This window comes from Schistosoma haematobium, chromosome ZW (genome assembly GCF_000699445.3).
Source record: "Schistosoma haematobium chromosome ZW, whole genome shotgun sequence".
Lineage (NCBI taxonomy): Eukaryota > Metazoa > Platyhelminthes > Trematoda > Strigeidida > Schistosomatidae > Schistosoma > Schistosoma haematobium.
In genome coordinates this window covers 73,854,346-73,877,518 of record NC_067195.1, presented here as the reverse complement: position 1 = coordinate 73,877,518, position 23,173 = coordinate 73,854,346, and the positions used below count along the sequence as shown (strand labels likewise).

The following is a 23,173-nucleotide window of genomic DNA, read 5'->3' as shown; positions in this document are numbered from 1 at the left end:
TTAATCTTGCATCTGTTCAACCTCGTGTAACATTCCTTTGAAAAGCCTCACATGTATAAATAGTAAACGAGTTCACTTTATATGGAAATATTAGCCTTATAATATATTCAGGACTTGAAAGGTTTCGATAGAACAGGAATCTTACAGAGGTCTCATGACAATACTATTGTTTGAAGGAACTATTTCATTACAAATGATTATAATAGTATCAAGTATTATAAGAGCATTCTGATGGAAATTTTACAAGATATAAATGCACACAAATCTATTCGTCCTGCTATTTTGTCTGCTTTGATTATAAGACTACAAATAACTTGGAATCAATATCTTATTTTTATCTGTTTGTGATAATAATTCATTTTTGTAATCCCATCACCATTTATCGATGTAGGGTACTCTGATAAAAAAAAATCAATGTATCAAAGTTTAAATAGCAAGTTCTCACACACCGCAATTTTCTTCAGACTGTATCTACTCGTTAGATTACTTCAATTAAGTGTTCACAAACTGATGAAAAACCCTTCTTCGCTCAACATCTGAACCTAATTTTGAAACTTTCAATCGGAGACATTACCATGGTGCTATTTACTCCCTTCACCTTCTTAGAATCAATTCTCGTAATTGGGTGTGCATTAGATGTTTGGTATTTAGACTATAAGTCAAAAGGATTTGAATTCAGAGCTTCGTTTTAACCTAACCCCAAATATATAACGTATATACAATACATCATAATACCATTCCACTTGACTTAGTTCCCAAATTTTAATTTGATTTAGACCTACAATTCGGTTACTATAATTCTTTTTAATTCAAAAATATTTTGTTCAGATTTTATGCCCATTTATTCACATTCTAACCTTTTCCTCTATAACAGGGAAATATTGAACCATGTCTAGATGCAAGTTTTATTAATGTCTACAAAGGTGCACATGGTGTTATCTTAATGATGGATATGACAAAATCATCGTGAGTTGAAATTTCAACTTTTTGGTTATGTACCTATGATACTACCAAAATATTAATAATTCAACTGAATATTAAATTGGTTTTGTTATCTTCAGAGAATACTCACTTTGTAAGCCGTTATATATTGAAATTATTTGTTAAATATAATATCAGTTGATGTAATTTGTAAATCGACTCAAATTCCGCTTCGTTTCCATTCAATCAGTTGTGTCAAGAAAAAGAGATTATACAGAATAATCAGACTATTTGTCATTAGTTTACAGTCGTTTTAGGTTCAGTAAAACATTTCATGTTGGTTATAATATTGACACTAAATATAACCCCTTCATCAATTATTCAATACAACTTGAAACCTATTCCACCGAGATATTCTTATCTACTGTTATAAAGATTTAAGTAGTGCACTGAATAATCCGAAAATATTTTACCATATTTTCAAAAATTAGTATATCTAAGAAGGTCATGAAAACAGATTTTTCATCGTAGATTACTAATACTTTCCTCTTATTTTGGATATATTTCGGTGAAAATTTTAAACGATGAATGGTTAATGAATCAAGATTTGCTTTTATACAAGTAATATACTAAGTGGTTTCTGATGTTGAAGTATTTAAAATCGATCGAGTTGCCTCGTAATGCTTCCAAAAACATAATCTTTTAAATTTGGACAACCCGTACAGCATTTTGTTGTCCGTAATTTCTTCACCTTAAGTTTATAGAAACTTGTGGATATTCTTAAGTGTTGTCAATATCAGTACATACTGGACAGCTTGTTCGTCCTAGTATGGGACTCTCAAACTGTGTGAACCCGAAACCCCATCCCAAGGGATCGAACTCGAGACCTTCGGTCGCATACGCGAACACTTAATCTTCAGATCACTGGGCTGGAATACAATGATGTACACATCTATCTTCAATCACTTTTTCAGATTAATTAACCATCTTTCATTATCTTACATGCATAACTATCTCATACCCAGCACATTTGCGCTCTAGTAATCACGTCTCAGTTTAATAATCGTCTACTTTTCTCACTATTAACACGTTTCTTTAATGAACACTAAATTAAGTTGATTTAGTAAAGAAATTGAAATTGAATTATTATTATTATTATTATTATTATTATTATTATTATTATTATTATTGATTCAAGTATGACCTAACTTTCAATTAAATAAATAGTAGGTGTAATTTATAAAGTAGAATAGTGTTTAACACTAATAACTATTATCATGCTTTGAAGATGTGATATCCGCCGAAAGTGCACACAACATTTGCACATAATTTTCATATATATTGATTACTTTCTATGTAGATAGGTTAATTACGCATTTGGTATTACCGATTATCGAGGTCATGCTTTTAAACTTATCAATATATACTACTACTATTTGTAAAATTTTCTGTTTTCACATTCACTTGTAATTTATACTACTGATATAAACAAAAAATGGGTCAAGTTTAATTAAATATATTCATTGGTAACTTTAATGAGAGAAATAACAACAAAACAAATTATTCTTTAATACACTGTATCAATCGATATCTGTATTGATTTTCCTGATCGATCGACTTTCATTAGCACTTAGCACTAGTAGTCGGTTGTAGTATTTTGTAGAACCACTATTTTTATCGTCCAACGACTCTAAATCTTGGAGAATTACTCTTACATTCTGTCATATAGACTATGGTCTTTGAATTAATATAAAACGAGGAAATTCCAAATATTTTTTATATCGATGAGGTTTATGGAGATCCTTTTTCAGTTTATAATTTACATCATGGACTGACTTTATCACTAGGCACAACCATTGAAAAACGTAAAACAACGGACAGATGTTTCATCCTAATCTTAGACTGCGTAACGTTGCACATTTGGGGCTGTTCAATGTCCATAGATAATTTCTGTTGAACAGTTAGCCTATTTCATATTTGATTCCCGAAATCTTTTTAATATTATTTTTTACTGTACTTTTAAGAAGGTAAAATAGATTGAACCGACATACTCCATATCCCCAATTTCATATTGTCAGGAATGATGAAAACTTAACTATGAACATGGTCGCGCGATATTATGAAGTGATTGGGGTGAAACATGTCAATTGTTGGGTCCCGGTCCAGTGGTCTAGACTTTAAACGTTCACATGTAAGACCGGAGGTCCTGAGTTCTACCCCCTGTGGTGGGTTTGTGAGTGCTCACTACCAAGAGGTTCCATATTAGAACGAAACCGTTGTCCAGCGCTTTCTGGTTTTTAAAGATTACCTAACTAAGATCAGTTCTTGACATAAACCATGTAACTCATAAATTTCCATAAACCCTTTATGGTGAATAAAATGAATGACTTCTTTTCCTAGTGATTAGTTACCATTTACTGAAATTACTGCTAAATATTCCTGCTTGTGTATTTGCAAACCACAGGCCTTGTGTTTTATAGGAGAAAAAGGAAAACACACAATAATATGGCAAAAATCAATAATGTAGTGATATCCATGGAAAAAATGTCAGGAAGATAGTAAGAAAAATTCAAGGTCAAAACTGGCCAATCAGAGAAAAGATAAGTATCCTGGATAAATATGTGATTCATCTTAAATAATTTGGTGTAGGCATTAGGAAAAACAAACACCCTATTAAATTTAGACCAGGTAAATTACGTGTGTAAAGTCGATAGGTTTTCCGCAAAGAAATGCATTGATTTGATTTTCCTGATGACTATGATGATAACTTTGACCAGTGTTGTTCACTTTCTGTCGAATTATATATATATATATATATATATATATATATATATATATATATATATATATATATATATAATGGAAATTATTGAATTGGTATATTCGATCAGATGTTTGACAGTTCAGTTGTGTAACTCAACTTACAATGGTATAATTATTTCACATAAGCTGACTTAAAACATAACTATCGAAGCAAATAAACGAGAATAGATACTTTATCTGAGTTTGAGTCGTAAGATAATGTCAGCTGATATATCAGTGAAAATTAAAGAGAAATAGACAGCTAGACAGAGAAATAGACAGAAATAGACGCCATAGTTCAAGTACCCAGTAACAGTTTCAGTACCCAGCCATAAATTCACATAAAATCCATTGATCTCAAGACGCTTGCATCTTACAATAAGTAAAATACATTTAGATGAATAAGTAGTGATACCCAACACTTCATATATCCAAATTTGATCATTTGCTGATATTTCATAATATTCACCCAACGTCATAAATAAATTTTGGTTGTCTTCATAAGTTGCAGCTTATTAGAAGTGTGAAAAAGTTTTAAACCTGGTTACTAGTGAAAAAGTACTTATTATTTAGCCAGATTGTTTTGTAGAAACTTTAAACTTTTGAAATTGGTAGTTTTATGTACATAAGTTGTCCTAAAACTCAGAATAATATAGAAACCTAGTTTTTCCCTAAGCCGATATCATCTCTGTAATTCAAACATGAATGCAATAAATATAGCGATCATATAAAGTATTTGAATCAAGTGATTTCATACAGACTTTATAGTTCAAAGATAATTCTCATCCGAAATGCGAATAACTTCATCTGGGAAGCATTGAATAGTTTTCATTTGAACTTTTGACCAGTATACACACTCATGATCCAACATAATGCTGAACTCAGTAGAAAGTTCAGCTCTCGAAATCAATGCAACATCATTTAATCACCAAGACGTAGTCCAATGTTCCACTCTTTCTAAATGCAGTCACTCCGTGTTATAGTACAATCCTCGTACTATCATCAATGAGACTGCTTCTCAATCCTAATTTCATTGACTTCAGAGATGCTTGTTTCTTTATCTGAAACAACATACTCCCATACGGAATATTCTCAAAACTCGAGTTCTGGTGAACTATATCCTTTTTTGTAAAACCCTCTTCGATATCATTGCCTGTTCAATCCCTTGGGGTGTTTTATTCTGTTACCTACTTCCTTCTGAAAGTTCCGTGATACGTTTTTTGCTGATTTCGAAAATTATCAGGCAACATATGCTTTACTATCCATACTTTTAATTTCCTTATTCTTCATGAAAGTTTATTTTTACCCACTCTCATTCGCTGTATAAATTTTCATATAGGACATTTGAATATGTATGTCATGAACTTGTACAAATTCCTCCAAAACTGCCCATATTAATTGTGTCAAATTTCCATGATATACAAGAACAACGTAAAATCACTGAAGAACAAGTTCAAATGTTCCTCAATGATTCTATTATGCAATCAAATCAGTATAATGTTACATCTGATGAAAAATTCAATGAATTATCAAGAAATATTTATGTACAAAAGTGAGATTTTTTAATTAGAAAAAGGTTGTTCAGGAGTTTTATGTATATATTTTCATAACACCCTTAATTTACTGCCCACAATTTGAAGTACTGTTCACTTAAATTCATTGATGCTAGATGATTTTTGATTGTCGAGTAGGAAACTTCGCTTGGCCTTAGTCAACAAAACATTCCTACCACCGTGTTTCATTAACTACCAAAATTATTGTAGGTATTAGGAGGTTTCCACTATGGTCTTTATTCTACATTAATTCGCATCATTAATTTGACCGTTCTTTTTTCACATCTATGCCGAATTACACGTATAGATTATGTCATCTTTCGTTTATAATTGCAATTTGGTTTTAAAATTTGTTACATAAGTAATACAACATTCAAAAAATAAATCATGCTTCTATCTTAATTGTTGAAAAAGTAGTTATGCAATATCGCATGATAATCAATATTTTAATTGTTAATAAGACAATTTAACAAAAATGGTTCATTTTAATGTTACTCGAAATAACTCAGTTTTATCAACTTTAATTTTAAAACAAAAAAATTAAATCAACGCTCAAAAGAGAGAAACAAATAGCTTTTCAATATCGTTACTTTCCATTATTAGTGGGTCCTTAAAAGCTTTAATCGTTCATAATTAAAAGATCTCTTACCAAAACTGTCATTTCTCAGTGCTTCTGTGGTTTGGCGACCTAAACCCATTCAAAAATGTTCCAAAATCTATTTTACCTATGACTGACTGACTAAACTTCTAGGCCTGCAGAGAAATTCCTGTGGTTATATATATATATATATATAGTTACAACATACTCTATCCAACGAATCGTTGTCGTACAGAACTGATCAATAACACTTACAAACTTGACAAAACAAGATAATAAATGTATTTTTTGTTGTTATATCCCAATGAGTAGAAAAATTGTATTTCTGACGTTTCGTGACTTAATGTAAACCACTTCTACAGAGTAAATAAACAACCGAATTAAATTAACACAAGTTCAAAATAGAACAAAGGAAACAATGCAAACCATTTTTTGTACAATCAAAATCACCATAGGTTTGCATATGTCAATGTCAAGTTATTCTTGGTCAAGGTGAATTTGTGTGACCTGTCACTGTATTAAATTGTGCGTCAGAATGTGGGTATGAAAAATGTATGTATTTGTAATATAAAGTAGTGAGGTTGAGATTAGGTATGTGTGTGTATGAAAATTGTGTGGAAAATAAGGTCATATGTGGTTGTTTGGATAAACAGTCCAAGTTGAATGAACATTCAGGCCTTCTTTCTTATTGAAGGCAGGGGATTTGGCACAATGTGAAACGTTTCGGCTACTCGCCTCTCTTTGTAATTGGAAAAGCCTTTCTGAATTATTTTGATACTTTTAGTATTGATTTCGTGAAAATAGCATGCACTGCTATTGCTGATTAAACCTGTAAATTTTCCAATTCTACACGATCATTACGAGGTCTTTTTGTGTAAATTAAATGTTCCTTGGCACGAGTCGAGACCTCACGAGGAGAATCTCCAATACAGAATGCATCACAATTGACACAACTTAATCTGTAGACACAATTTTGTGTGGAAGTGAAAGGGATAGTATCTTTATTTTAACTAAATAGTTTCTTAGTGTTAGTTATCTATAGAAAGCTTCAATTTTGTGCGTTTCCAATGTCCTTTGTAATTCTTCTGTTGTACCTTGGTGGTAAAGTGAAACCACAGTACCAATCCAAGATCTTTTATTAGGATTGTTATTTACAGACGGATAGTTTTGTTTTAATGTTTTTAATATTTTCAGGGAAATTATTAAGTCGTAGCATGTTTATTATATTCTCTTTTTCTTTTAGTTTTCCTTCTTCTGAAGTAATGATCCTGGTTGCTCTTCTGAAAAGATTCAGGGATAGGGAAAGTTTCGCACTGAATGGATGTACAGAGTTAAAATCAATATACCGATCAGAACGTGTCGGTTTTCGGTATATGGTTAGATTTAGACTACCATTAGAATTCCTTTAAACTAAATAGTTTGAGAAAGGTAGTTTGCTATGTTCATCTATTTCAAAAGTGAATTTGATGTGTTCTGAGAGCGTGTTTATGTTTTTGGAGAAATTTCTAAGTAAGGTCTTTTTAATAATGACAAATGTGTCATCTACATATCTGAGCCAGATGTGTGGTCTGATGGTGCTAGCAAAAATGAGCGACTCAGTGTGGGACATAAATAAGTCTCGGTCAATCTGAGATACTGGAGATCACATAGCTACTCCATTCATTTGTTACATAAGGTACCTTTAAAAGGGAAAAGTGTTGAGTTCAAGCACAATTTCAAGGATTTGATGATTAAAATAGATAGAGTATTATCATTCTCTAGTGAACCATTAGTGAAGTCTAGACATCTGTCAATTGGAATGCTAGTTTGTAAAGATACATCATAGCTTACCACTGTTTCGTTCATGTTGATGGATAACTTCAAGACTTTTGATTTGAATTCGTATGAATCCTTTAAGACATTAATTAGATTGTGTTGAAGTGGCTTCAGTATGCTGTTTAGACATTTAGATCAATCATATGTCGAGGTATTCGTGAAGTCCACTATGGGTTTTAAAGGAATGTCAAGCTTGTCATATTTGGTGGCCCATAGAATCGTGATATAGTGTTGGATTTAGAGTATAAAGTAAACTATAGGGAAACGCCAGTAAATTGCTTTAGTTCTTTCAGAATTCACTTGTCTCTGATTTAACTTTATTTTCAACCACTTGAAGATTCTTTGAATCGATCTTCAAATTTGGTCCCGTCGATAGATGTGAAAGGGCTTTTCCTTCATAGCCACTCTTGCTGAAGACCGCTGTTGTATTCCCTTTGTCAGCTTAGGTAATGACAATCGTTCTATCTTTCTGCAATGAGTGCAAAGCTTTCCATTCTTCTTTGGAAACATTAGGTGGAACGGATATTTGTTTTGTCAATATGTTATATGTTTCTTGACATAATATATGCGATTGTTTGTCTGGACGTTTTTCGAGTACTGGTTCTAGGATTGCGGCGACTTCTACACACACATACCTAATCTCAACCTCACTACTTTATATTACAAATACATACATTTTTCATACCCACATTCTGACGCACAATTTAATACAGTGACAGGTCACACAAATTCACCTTGACCAAGAATAACTTGACATTGACATATGCAAACCTATGGTGATTTTGATTGTACAAAAAATGGTTTGCATTGTTTCCTTTGTACTATTTTGAACTTGTGTTAATTTAATTCGGTTGTTTATTTACTCTGTAGAAGTGGTTTACATTAAGTCACGAAACGTCAGAAATACAATTTTTCTACTCATTGGGATATAACAACAAAAAATATATTTATTATTAACTTTCTACCCAATGATCAATTTATTTGAAACCATCAAGTTCAACCTTGGCATTGATACCTGTTAAACAAGATAAATTCTAGTCGTTTACTTTTTATTATTACTATTATTCTTAGTGACCAGGTTCCGTTTGCATTTCTTGAATTCTTATCAAGAAACTATGACCTACGAAGTCAATCAATTTAAATGAATAAAACATTAACACATCAATCACACTGCATAATGTTCACATTGCAGTGCATTGATTGACTTAACCCTAATCCGGTTGTTTGATGTTATTTTATATGCTTTGAGATGTGAAGTTTCTAAGTTCAATCTTATATTGGAGTTATGCATGAATGGATTGTTGAGAAATCCTCCAAACTGAAACAAAACACGGATTGTGTATCAGCAATCTCTGGTTTTTAACAGGTCTCCAGGTGAGATATCAACTCTTAAGAAAAGTTATAACCAAATGAATATCTTTATTGAAGGGGTTTTATGGAGATCTGTTTGATTTGTAGGTCGTATTCGTCATAGATTAATTCCAGTTGAAGAATCATTAAAAACTGAGGAGCACTGAATAGCCGCTTCTTCCTAGTGCGGGACTCAGTAGAGCTTACACACAATTTCATCAAGAAATGAACCAAAGACCTTCCAGTCTGGTAGTGAATGCTTAACCATTAAAACTACTATGTCGGTGTCCAACATTTCAACTTCAACCAATTTGTGATATACTTCGATGACCATTACATAACACTGGCGACAACTGTTTTACTCCCAACTAATATGCCTAATGCTGGGTAATCCCATCTCAAATGCACCTTGACTTCCATTGTTAACTCAACTAATATTAATATGATATGAATACAAACTACAAATACGTATTCTGCTATTTTTTTCTCGACTTAAAAATAAGTAACATCAATTTCATGTTCAAATATCAATTTTGCACTTTAAACGAGATCAATAAGGAAATGAATGTTTGATTCTCTTGTTTAAAAATAAAATTCACAATTTGCATAAAATTATTAAAAAATTATTTAATCTTTGTCCACATTCTCTCTTGCATAAACAAGTATACATACACACATGCTTCTGCGTATAATTTACATTCGTTACATTGTTTTCCATTTCAAATATATACGTGCACTGAACAAACATTCTAATAAGTATAGGATGGTATATTATTGATTTTTGTACACCCTTCCCCTCTACCTATTTCAACTGTTCGTGTATACATGAGCACATATTAGGATTGTCCTATCGGATTGTGTTTGTATGCACTTCTTTTAATCACTGTCCTCTTTGTGTTATTATATACTCCCTCCTCTATTTATCTATTGTTTTTCTGAATATTTTTGATAAAATCAATGAAAAATCTATTATTGATTACTACCAGTAGTAGTAGTAGTAGTACATAACACCATATTTTATCAATAAATTTAATAAGTACTTTAGAACTAACTGATTCACTCAATAACCGCTTTAATCCTTCCATATTGTCAGTGTATGCATGTGTACATTTGAATATGCGTAAAGCATATGATTGTCTTAACGATACTCTCCACCCTCTTCCTTTTCCCGTCAGCGTATATCACCATGTTTATTGCGGTCTAAGTATTGGTAAACTGTCTGTCAATGATTTATTATTTTTGTAAATTAACAAATTAATTGATTGTCATCTCACTCCCCACCTACTCCTTTATTCTAATCGTATGTGATCATTGTCTGTTACGAACGTTTTCGTAATGAAAACAAAAACATAGTATTTATGTTTAATGAGTAAATATTATTACTATTGTTGTCAGAGTACTAGTTTATTGACTAATGTTACAGTTGTTTTTTCTTAAAAATGGTTCTATTAATAGTAATTACTATATGACCCTCATTAAATAATTTATTTACGTAAATCCATTAATAAATCCCTAAATGTTTATTCCTGGCTTCATTTGTTTTGTAAGCTTTTCTCTCATTTGTTTTGCACCATTATGGTCAAATTATTAACTTATATTACTGAGTAATGATATTCACCTGTAATGATTGAAGGGAACACTCTTAGTTACGATAACGAAAACCATTATGTCTACATGTTACGTTTAACCATTTATGTAGTTGGTTCACTTGTAAAGTTTAATGATACTATTCGCCTGACACAACTAGGTATAGACGAAGTGGTGTTCATGTCTGAAATTGAATGGTTGAAATTTTATTCCTTCAACCTTTTTATCACGACTCCATCAACCATTAAAATAATTTACCTACATATCAAATACTTAGAATGATATGTACCAAGAAGTGTTTCTATGAGATATAACTGCGGTTATATTTTTTGTAAAACCTGATCATTGCTATACAATAGCCATCACTCTAAAACTGTAAACAGACAAACTTCTCGAATTTTTTAATCCCCAGCATAGATTACTGTTATAACCGAAAAATATTGAGTGGCTGAAAAATGCCCATATTTAAAAACTAATTCATTTCAGTTTCTACAATTATTTATACTAATTATTAATCCGAAAAAATCAGTTTTACATTGACCAAATTATGTACTATCTTAAAAATAATTGTTAACTAACTAAGCTAGAAGTTGGCCAAGATGAAAGAAGCAATTGAACATATTTTCCTTTGAACGCGAATCTCCGGCTTTTCGATCCGAACTATTGTTTCTCCAATCGTTCAAAAGATTCTTTGTCTGATAGATTCATACAGATAGCTATTAATACGCTATATCACTATAAATAACTGTTCGATATTAGCTGTATGACCGATTCGCACTAAATTAGTTAGAATTGAACAATTTTAAAACCCACCCCTATTTACTATCTCTTATCTAATCCATATTAATCTATATATTATGCAATCTTTGAGTAAACATTTGATTTGTAATTACATTAATAGCTTTTCCAGTCCATGTTACCTTTATTTATTCAGATCAGCAATCTTACAATCTCATTTAACACGTAAACTTATTCAAGTTAATATAATATAATAACTACAAGAAGGTTATTTCCAGCAGCAAGTCTATGCTGAAACCGAGCAAAAATGGAGATAGTAAACAGCCTTGACGGACACCACTTGAGGTTGGATCTATGACTATTCCAGAAATCCTCTGTCATTCTTAGAATTTCTAAATTGATTTTACTTTGGATTGTTAGCTCCACTAGTTTAATTCAAAAGTGAAAAAATAAGGCTAATAAAGGCCTCATTAATTAATACAAAAACTGTAAAAACAAGTGGGAAAGATATCAGAGAGACATTCGCATCAGAAGTTCATATTATGTGTGTGTACATCACACAATTGATAATTCTTAGGTCAATAGTTCACTATTAACTCACTCTTTATTTAATTTCTATACGAATTAGTAATCATGTATAGATTCACTTTCACAATTTCAAACTGTTGTTTTTTCTATAGATGGTAGTGGTAATATTATACGTCTGTTCAAATTGAATTAGTTGGATTAGGGTTTAATTATGTAAATTAATCATTGAAATTCTAATTTTCTAATCATTTAGCAACTCTTTCTACCGGGTATTGATCTATATCCCACTGAGTTAGAAATTATTTTACTAAAAGTAATAGAGAGAAATGAAATTAGGCTATACAACATCAAAAACACATGAGAATGTACTATAACGAGATAAATGTAGAAATTGGTCGCTTTTTAATAAGCATCATATGATTTTTCTAGCAATCGATGTTTCGCCTTGTCCTAATCAGTACAATTTCAGTCGGTGGGAATCACTTGTAGACTCTTATTAAGTAATACTATTGGTATACATTGACGGTGGTCGTCGAAAAGCTCAACCTGAATTAAATAAAATATAACCTGTACTAATTTATAAATTCTGTTAATTAACATTCAAAAACCTTATTATTTATATTAGTAACACAATGAGAGGAAATAAATGATTCGTATTCTCTAGATGAAATCATTTTATGGACATTAATCTAAATTCTGGTTGTATTCATATGTAATAATAGGGAGCATTAGATGGTTGTTTAGTCTTAGTATGAGACTCAATATCACCAGTGGAGTTGCATGATCATCGCGTTATATTTTAGATTGATTGCAATTGAATATATGTACCATTGTTGCACACTATTGCAGAAGTTCTGATTTCTTAGTGTCCCCCTACGACATATATAAAGATCCTCACTCCTGCGAAGTTGTTGGTACGCATTTGTGGATAGTCTCATTCTAGGACAAAACAGCTGTCCAGTGCTTGCTTATTTTCAGCAATTGCCTAAGTCCTCGGTATAAAATAAGAATCGAATAATTTCCAGAAATCCCCCCATACCAATATATATAATCGTAGTTCAAAAATGTGACGATATGATTACTTACCTATGATCGGGTCACCCCATACATAAACCAAATATTATAAACACTTGTCCTCAACCCGTTACCTTGTTTTTAATTTGCATATTCATCGTTCTCAATCCACATAAATGTCGTATAATGACTACCCTGAAAACATTTCTCTTATTACACATTATACACACACGACTTTATTGATATTACTATCCCAATGAACCTGACATAACACTTCTCCCATTATGCGTTATATTCACATTGTTTGTTTTATTAGAGTTTTGTAATTCGAAGCCTTATAATGAATTTTTCTATCTTTTTGTTAAATGGCCTTTCAAATCTACAAAGGACGCGATTTGGACGTATTTAAGTCGTAATTGATGCAAAGTTTACTACTGCAACCTCTGACATTTTCCACTTCACTTATTAATGTATACCTTCTTTTAAATTCACAACTGTAGAGCTCCTGATGATGGAGCTATTGTAAACATTGGTTCACTAAAATATCCCTTATTTTTGAATACTCAATCGATTTGTTTAAACGATTATATGGAAATCTCAAACCTACCCTATATGTATGTATATGTCTGCATGTTGCAGGTTCTTACCCACAATATCTGTCTAATAAACAGAGTACACCAAATGTTTATTACCGTCTTGAATAAATGCTTCCACTTAGTTTATCACCAATTTCTTTTCTTCTATTCTAAATGGCATTATCATTAAATAAAACCTTATGTAAACAAATTAAAATCAGGTAACAAACTAAGTAGTAGTATAGTAAGATAAAAGTTCATTGTGACAGATGTAAAACAAAAAACAATTAGGTATTTTAGGAAATGTTTCTAAACTAACTAAAGATAAGTAGTAGAGATATATATTCTAGTTCATGATCTATTGAACAATCTAACATGAACAATTCAGCTTTTACTTTTCACAATAACGTTGTTGTTATATGTTGTACTCGAATCAGATTTTTGGACAGTAAATATATGGCAGTAATAAATGTCAAGTTCAATCAATTATTTGCTTAGTGGGTCACTATCACAATTATGATTATTAATAGTAGTAGTAGTATTTTAGAGAGGGAAAAAACTGATAAAGAAGGGACGGAACCAAACTAAAATATGAAAAATGTTCTAGCTGACCTATTTACTATGCACACACGTAACCATACAGATGAGAAAAAAATATTCGAAAGACACAATTAAAATAAAGCATAGTTATTTACAGTATTTTGTAACAATTCATATAGGTAGGTAGGTAGCTTATGGAAATGTTCCGATAAGTTAAACTAGAGGACGGATAATAGGACCGAGAAAAAGAGCGAACAAGTGATTCAGCCAAGGGATCTATTTTTAGTCACTGTCATTCTTGAACCACTCTTTGTATTGAGTTCCTGAGACATTTGTGTACAAATTTTTAAACTCTGTTTAGAGCCATTTAATTAATAAGAGTAACGTTTTTTTATTTATTTTTGTTTCTTCGGTACTATATTGAGAGTTCATTCCATATCCGGTGTAACAGTTATCCGCCTGCGACTGTACAGCCTAAAAAGAGATCTCTTCACTGAAATATCACTATCTTTTTTACGTTCTAATTAGTGTTCCCTGTTTAATGAAAAGTGTCGAATTTCAAGTAGAATGTGACAAGTAAATAAAACTGAAAAAATGTCTATTTAAGTTACATGCGAACAACAATTTAAAAGCATTATATCATACATTACAATGATAAAAAGGTGGAAATTTGTTACCTAATGATTATAAATATTGATAAAAACATCTCTAAGATATATTCGTGTAAGATAGTACGACATTATTAAAAGAACTGTACTGTTTCACATTTTTTTGTCGCTTAAGAAGCGATTGACTCACCCCTAAAACATCTCCACAAATCTCCATTCTGATATATTTACGTACCCAGAACTCCCTAACAGGACGGTAACTAATGCTAACACAATATAATTAATACAATACCACAAAAGAACAAGTATAAAAATTCGAGTGGAACAACATGAATTCATTTTATTTCGTCAGACTGTCTTCAGCTACTCACAATATGTAATGTTTCAAAAAAAATTAAAATTACAAAGCGAGTTAAAAATATTAATACAAATGAATTTGTTCGGAATTTGTTTTAAATACGTATCAGCATAGTATAATCAAGATTTAAGCAGATTTTGGAGGCTAAATAATTGTATAACAAATAAATTTATCAGAAGGGGTTTTGTGGAGATTGTAGTAATTTAAACAGTTGAGATCATGAGTCAATTGAAGCTAGACCACCATGGAAAACCTGGAAGTACTGGACGGCCATTTCGTCCTACTGTGGGACTTCCCAGCAGTGCGCATTCACGACCCCGCCTCGCGGGATTCGAACACGGGACCTTCGGTCTCGCCCTCAAATCTTTGTTCTTGCTCTCTTCAAGATAATAAAGGGAACTATGTGTATTATGGTACAATACTATAGACTAAATTCTGATAAAAGATTTACTTAATCGAAATATCACTCTTTGATTCTGAAAATATCATCGAAATGCCCTAATTATGTAACTTAGGTGTTTCATTTTTCGCACAGCATACACTTAACATAGTTCTTGTAAACAAATTGGATGTTTAAGATTCTTGGATGTGCATTGTAAATCATTATTTTGTACACTTCTTACAAGGTTAACATAGAGCTACATGTTTTTACACAATATACGGAGCTGTCATTATTATTATTATTATTATTATTATTATTATTATTATTATTATTATTATTATTTATAACTGATGCTTACATGCGTACTACTTACAGAGCTCCACTTACAATATAATACTAGTTTACCAATAATTTGTTGTATTCTTATTCTGTCCGTTTAATTGTTTTCAATCAACTTTATACTGTTAAACTGTACTTTTCCATCAATGATTCACCTTAACCATTTACTGGTATTATTATTATTATTATATGTAGTACATTCAGACTTGATTATTGACCATTATAGTACGATAATAATATTATTAGTCTATGGATTATGTATGGCCTACATATTGCATCAGACTTCTGCACAAAACAATCTTGAATATTGATTTGCACTAAATGGTGAATCTGAATTAAACCAATATAATTTGATGTTATTAAAAACATCATTATATACGTATCAATCATATTGCTCCATAATGTCACTATTATAGTCAATACTCGTTATACTGTCCTTTCATTAAAAAATATGTGTAATAATGATATTAGTAATAATAATAAAATTTACTGAATAATATGTCAAACTATTTTTCATCATCCGAACTTTGGTCTTTCTCTGTCGTGATATAAGTTTTTTGTTCTATGCGGAAGCTTAGTTTAAATAATGTGATGTATTTATCCACTAATCAACTAATTGTAAATATCTCATTCCTGCAAGAGGTTAGTCTTAGTCTAAACCAAATACCACAGTCGTAACATATCAGACTTTGAAACTGGGCAACTCGTGTGTAAATCCATCAGGGAGTGTAGGTTCCCTAAAGATTGTAGGTGTATTTTACTGATAAATTATAACTAACACGAGACCTAAGTCGAGCAGGGTTTCCTGCCTATCACCTCCAGCCACCTAACATAATGATATATATCTAGCACAGACGAAAATAGAGTTGTGGTAATCTTTAAACCCGATATCGATTGAGGAGTACTGTTAAGTAATATGGAGAAGGTCGCAGTAAATAAATGTTTCGTACTAGATTTCGGGGATTCCTTTGTGTGTTTTGGGAACCCAAGATAGTAGCGGGAACCAAACTCACAGTCTCATGCTTTTAGTTTTGCGGATACTATCCCTTTATATAACTGAGTCCAAATTCAATAGATTAACATTTTCGAATTTATTGTTATGCTATGATATATTTTAACTAGTTAATCAGTTCTTCCAATAAGTTGTTTGATGTAAAATGAAGAAAATTCGTTTTTTTAACAAATATTCTTTAAACTGAAATTTTTAGCTGTAGGAACGATGGTTTAAATACTGTTTTATTTCAATCCGAAACAAGACATGTGTAATAAAACAGTATGAACCGATCCTTCACGTAAGATTTTACTTTTGTCGAATTCTTAATAACATTTAAATTGCCTAGTGTTTTATTTAATGTAAACAGTGATCTAATCGTAAAAGCAGATGGTTTTTAACCACAGAGTTGTAGATTCAGATCTCATCCCTGTGTTCTTGATTCGAATAGATGCATAGTATCATCAGCCTTTATACAAAGAGTATGGTTTGTAACTGAATGTTCAAACTTGTACTTGGTCACTAAGTTGTAGAACTTAAAGGTTTATTCACCAACCTCCCTACCCAGTTACAACAAGAATGAATCATACTAACTTGTTTTGTAAGTTTAATATGATTAAAGTAACATAGTACTAGCTAACTTTTATCCACTGAATTCATACATTACCAACCATACTACCTATTAATTAAACTGTTGCAGGGTGCCATTATCTGATAGGATAATTAACTGTAAGAATATCACAATGGTTCACATTTCTAACTTTAGTCTATTCCCTCGTACCATGAATGTCTTAGGAGCTCGAATCTTTGTTATTGTTTCATAGCTTCAAACTGTTAGGTCGAAACAACAACTGTCCAATATCATCATATGGTCTTTAATAGTTGTTCAGTCGACTTGTCAGTTGATTGTGAAAACTAATTAAACTTACCTCTTTCAGCAATGTGTATTTAAAATTCCAATGAAAGTAACGCTTCCTTTGATATTTCAACTCTCTTCATTAAGCTCTTGTGCTAAGTGGATTGTTAGTGCTGAATTACTAACTATCTAGGTAATTAATCGGTTTTTTTTCATAATAAGTCTTGGTTTGTATTGCTAATTTTGTATGTCTAATAAAATTCTTTTCATGATATATATATTATTTTTGTAGGAGTTCATCATCAAATCCGATTCGCTCTATCCCCGTACAATATTGTGAATCTTCAATGAAAACCGGTTTAGGTTTGATGTATGTGTATAAGTTCCTGAATATACCATTTTTATGTCTACAACGTGATGTACTACAATATCAATTGAAACGTAATTATGATGAAATGATTCATGTTTTATATGAGTTAAGTCCAAAAACTGATAATCAGACACCAGAACAACGGTAAGTGTTAATTTTTATTCTTTTGATGGAGTAATATGATTTTCTCTGTCAGCCTCAGTCAGGTAGTTATACACAATATAGTTTTTAACATATGTATACATCGGTTCAAGTTGCCACAACACATCGAGATACTCGAGTAATATAAGTAGTATTAGTATCAGTGATAGTAGCCAAGATTAGGTATAGAAGATATAGTTCGAGAAGTAGGCAGTCGTCAAATATATGTAGTGTATATACCAACCGCCTCGTTCGGTGAAGATTCATTTACTCATCAACCAATTCTCCATCCCTACCTAGTAGTACCCTGGGTCTAACTTGCTCATTCTGTGATCCCAAACATATACAAGCAGTGCGTCGAAGGCATCTGTAGCCAATATATTCGTAATCTACGAATATCCTCTATTTTGAAGACCACAATCTCATCTGTTTTTCTCAGTATAGTAATATGATTTCAAGGGAATCTTGAGAAAAATACCTTCAACTTCTTTGATATGTTTTATCTTCTTTCGGTATTTCAATATCATTTAGTTAGTCAATTATAAATAACTTGTCAGAGTATACGTAGTAGATATCCACCGCAATCAATGGAAATTGAAAACCATTACCTAGTATCGTACAACCAACTTCAACATTTCTCACTTAAGGCGAACAATAGTTCGAAGGTACCTGTGATCAAAAACATGAAACCTACGTATGGTTATTACTTTCTTAAGCTATGTTTAACAGCCTTTGAGCATTGTAAAGCAGTTTCCCTAAAATATTTTAAGTATTAACTTCATGAAGCAAATTATGCAACGTAACGGTATTTGATATTAAGTGGTTAGAAGTAGTCGGGAAGAAATTCTACTCGACCAAGGTTTCATTATAGTTGTCACTAGTCAATAACTTTTTACCAACCAAATGAAAAACAATACAATAGTTAATATCAACAACACTGTTTTCAGTACTATGTACGCTTACATTTACATTTTAATAGATTGCTATTAATACTAGGTGTCGACAATACACACACGTACATATACACTATCCTAAATTAGAGGTATTGTTGTGTTTTGTTTTTCCACTTTTGAAATTTCACTAAACACATTGAACGTTTAAAAAAAGGAGGAATAAGGTGAACAATTTCAATAGAGTTTAATAAAATCAATTTTCTTATTGTTGTTGCTCTCTTAAAAATTAGTTGTTTTATTCTTCACACAAAAAAAAACACTTGACGTACATACACAAGCAAATTAAAGAAATTTAGCCCCGTTCGTTTGTTTGTTTTTTACTTCACCTTTCTATGTTTATTTTCTTTTGAAATTGTGTATATGTATATTATGTATGTATGTATGTGACTTCACTTTCTTTATTCAATTTTTTTTCCTAAATAGACAGGAAATCGTCTATTATGAAACGAGAAAGCAATAATATTTTTTTCTTTATAAAATACGCCAACTAACTACCACAGTTACAATCTTCCTATTTCTTCCCATTTACGAACGAATTCATAAATCATCATAATTTTGCTTATAAAAGCTGGTTATACGGAATTCTAGATGGCAATATCTTAATAATTGTTTTGTATGGTGTAACGTCCTATTCTTTAATTGATGCGTAGATTGGGAAAATGAATTTCTATCACGGATTAACCATCAAAAACCGGGGTGCTACTAGATAAGTTCGTTATTATTATTTGGAACGTTAGCAGTACGGGTTCATGACTCTCTGAGACGAATCGAGCTCAGTATTACCATCAGGCCTCGAGAGGTGAATGCATTATCATTAGATCATAGAATTGAATTTACTTGATCCTAATGTATGGACTAGTTTGCTCATTAGTTTCTCCTAGTCTGCTATGAGTCTTTTAGGGGCAGTCAAATCACGAAATGGAACGAGTCCATAAGGACATTGACTATTGATCTGAGCCATGTTGGTAGGTGGAGGCTATCTGGTTGGGGTTCGCTTGATTATCGTAGACAATTTTATTTATTTAAGCATATAAACACTGGTACAATGAGTCACCAGATATATGTGTGCCACTCAAGCACGTTGTTGAACTCCAATAATGTAACCCACTGTTATGTGCGATATGTCTCAGCTCACAGTGGATAATATTCGATTCAGGATGCAATTAGCTCAATAACGAGTGAGAGTAGAACAAGGAGTGTGTGTGTAGCAGTGTATTTGAGAACAACCACAAGTGTGTCACGCTATGTAGTTACACAACGGAAAGTGAGTTCAAGGTCATTTACTACAATAACAGTTACAGTCATTTAATGATAGATATACATACAGTGAAAGATTGACAAAATAAATACAGATAACTATTTACAAAACAAACTTGTCAGACCTATCTCCAAGCCAGTTGCAAGTGGCTAAAAGAGAGTTCGAACATATGATGCAACTTGGTATTATTAGACCGTCTAACAGCCCGTGGGCCTCGCCACTACATATGGTACCAAAGAAAAATCAAGATTGGCGTCCATGTGGGGACTATCGCCGACTAAACAACCAAACCATTTCCGATAAGTATCCCATTCCGCATATACACGATTTTTCATTAAATCTACACGGCAAATGCATCTTTCCAAAACTTGACCTAGTACGAGCATACCACCAAATTCCAATGGCACCGGAAGACGTTGAAAAAACAGCCATAATCACACCTTTTGGTTTGTTTGAGTTTCTAAGGATGCCATTCGGACTGAAAAATGCTGCTCAGACATTTCAACGCTTCATGGACAACGTTACAAAAGGTCTAGATTTCGTTTTTGTTTACATAGACGATGTTTTGATTGCAAGTGCATCATTAGAAGAACACGTTCAACATGTACAGATCCTCTTTGATCGCTTTAAAAAACAAGGTGTTGTCATTAATCCTTCAAAATGTATATTCGCAGTCCCAGCATTAGAGTTTTTAGGACATTACAATGACTCTCAAGGCATCAAACCACTCCCAAAGAAATTTGAAGCTATCACCAATTACCCTGAACCAACCTGCATAAAGTCATTACGCCGTTTTCTCGGGACGTGCAATTTCTACCGCCGATTCCTACCATGTTGTGCGGATGTGTTACAGCCGTTAACTGATTTACTGAAAAATGACAAAAAAGGTACGAGGAAGGAAAAGAATCAAACATTCAGGCTACGTCCGGACGCCAAAATGGCATTTGAGAAAGCAACAACACCTCAATACTGACCCGACAACCCATTTGACCGTATGTTCGGATGCCTCACAGAAAGCTGTCGTGGCAGTATTGCAACAACAGGTAAATAGCATGACTACTCCCGTAGCGTATTTTTCCAAGAGACTGTCACCAGCTCAGGAACGCTATAGTACTTTTGGACGGGAGTTACTTGCTATCTACTTAGCCGTTTGGTGGTATGCTCGTACTAGGTCAAGTTTTGGAAAGATGCATTTGCCGTGTAGATTTAATGAAAAATCGTGTATATGCGGAATGGGATACTTATCGGAAATGGTTTGGTTGTTTAGTCGGCGATAGTCCCCACATGGACGCCAATCTTGATTTTTCTTTGGTACCATATGTAGTGGCGAGGCCCACGGGCTGTTAGACGGTCTAATAATACCAAGTTGCATCATATGTTCGAACTCTCTTTTAGCCACTTGCAACTGGCTTGGAGATAGGTCTGACAAGTTTGTTTTGTAAATAGTTATCTGTATTTATTTTGTCAATCTTTCACTGTATGTATATCTATCATTAAATGACTGTAACTGTTATTGTAGTAAATGACCTTGAACTCACTTTCCGTTGTGTAACTACATAGCGTGACACACTTGTGGTTGTTCTCAAATACACTGCTACACACACACTCCTTGTTCTACTCTCACTCGTTATTGAGCTAATTGCATCCTGAATCGAATATTATCCACTGTGAGCTGAGACATATCGCACATAACAGTGGGTTACATTATTGGAGAGTTCAGCAACCTGTATGGAATTATCGAATATTAATGATTGTGGATTTACAACACCAGACCCAATCAGAACACGCAACACTTGGTGAATTTAAGTAAAGTCCATATTTTTATGTTGTATTAAAAACTATTAACATTATAATTTACTCTTTATAACTTGGTTAACACTTTTTCGCGTTCATATTTGTCTGGTCCACCACAAGGTCATTGACTATTGATCTGAGCCATGTTGGTAGGTGGAGGCTATCTGTTTGGGGTCTGCTTGATAATCGTAGCCAGTTTTATTTAATTAAGCATATAAACACTGGTACAATGAGTCACCAGATATATGTGTGCCACTCCAGCACTCGACTTATTTGAGGGTTGTGGTACCACTCGGGCACCCTAACCGAAACAGGAGGTTTCCCTAGAGAGCTACTCCGCAAACTTCGACCCATAGGTCTAATCCATAAGGCAGTGGTGTAATACCTAGGAAATGAAATCCCATGGTAGACGGTGGCCGTGAATAGGTTCATACTCCATTTGTTTTTTCAGGATCATGGAGCTCTTATCCACCACTGATTTAGAATCAGGGTTCCCAACTCCCCTAGATAGATCCTCCGTATCCGCCAATCCTATTAAAGCGCCGGACAATCACTTTTCGTCCTCTCGATTTCTTAAGCAACAGTAATGCCACGAGAAGGCAGTGAGTAGAACCTCCCTGACAGTGGCTATATACGCGTGTGAGAGTATTTGGAGAGGGAGAGAGGACTCTCTCTACCCTCAACCGTACTAGGGTATTTGGTGGCTATCCAACGGTTGGAGACTGTAGATGACATGTTTGAAAGTCTGTCGCGATGGTGCAGACGTATTCACTTTCTGTCTGCTCCTACATCTTATACTTTTCTGTTCCATAATTTCATTCTGTCTTCTCAAACCATATTTTTATGCCTAATCTTTTCTATTATTATCAATACTGTTATTACTGTCTTGATAATTTCATATCTATTTTGCTGAGATAGTATGACAACTCAAACTGATAAAAATGTTTTTTTCGCGCTCTATTTTTATTTTAACTGATTAAGTTTATGTAAATAATTTAATAGGTTTGACCTATTGTTAATATTCAACTAAATATTGTACATTCTTCCTGTTCTTTTATTTTACTGTTACTAAAAATATTATTAAGATAATACTAATAGACAG

General features: G+C 32.6%; 1 protein-coding gene across 6 annotated transcripts in view; it reads left to right on the top strand.

The window, feature by feature from the left end:
- RABL6_2 (Rab-like protein 6) overlaps nt 1-23,173 on the top strand; it is a 52,818-nt gene that overhangs the window by 15,879 nt on the left and 13,766 nt on the right. For all 6 annotated transcript variants that reach the window (XM_051218860.1, XM_051218859.1, XM_051218862.1 and 3 more), the window contains 3 exons: nt 875-966; nt 5,063-5,275; nt 17,848-18,069. In XM_051218860.1, the coding sequence (XP_051072445.1) occupies nt 875-966; nt 5,063-5,275; nt 17,848-18,069 (527 nt within the window). The remainder of the gene's footprint in view (nt 1-874; nt 967-5,062; nt 5,276-17,847; nt 18,070-23,173) is intronic.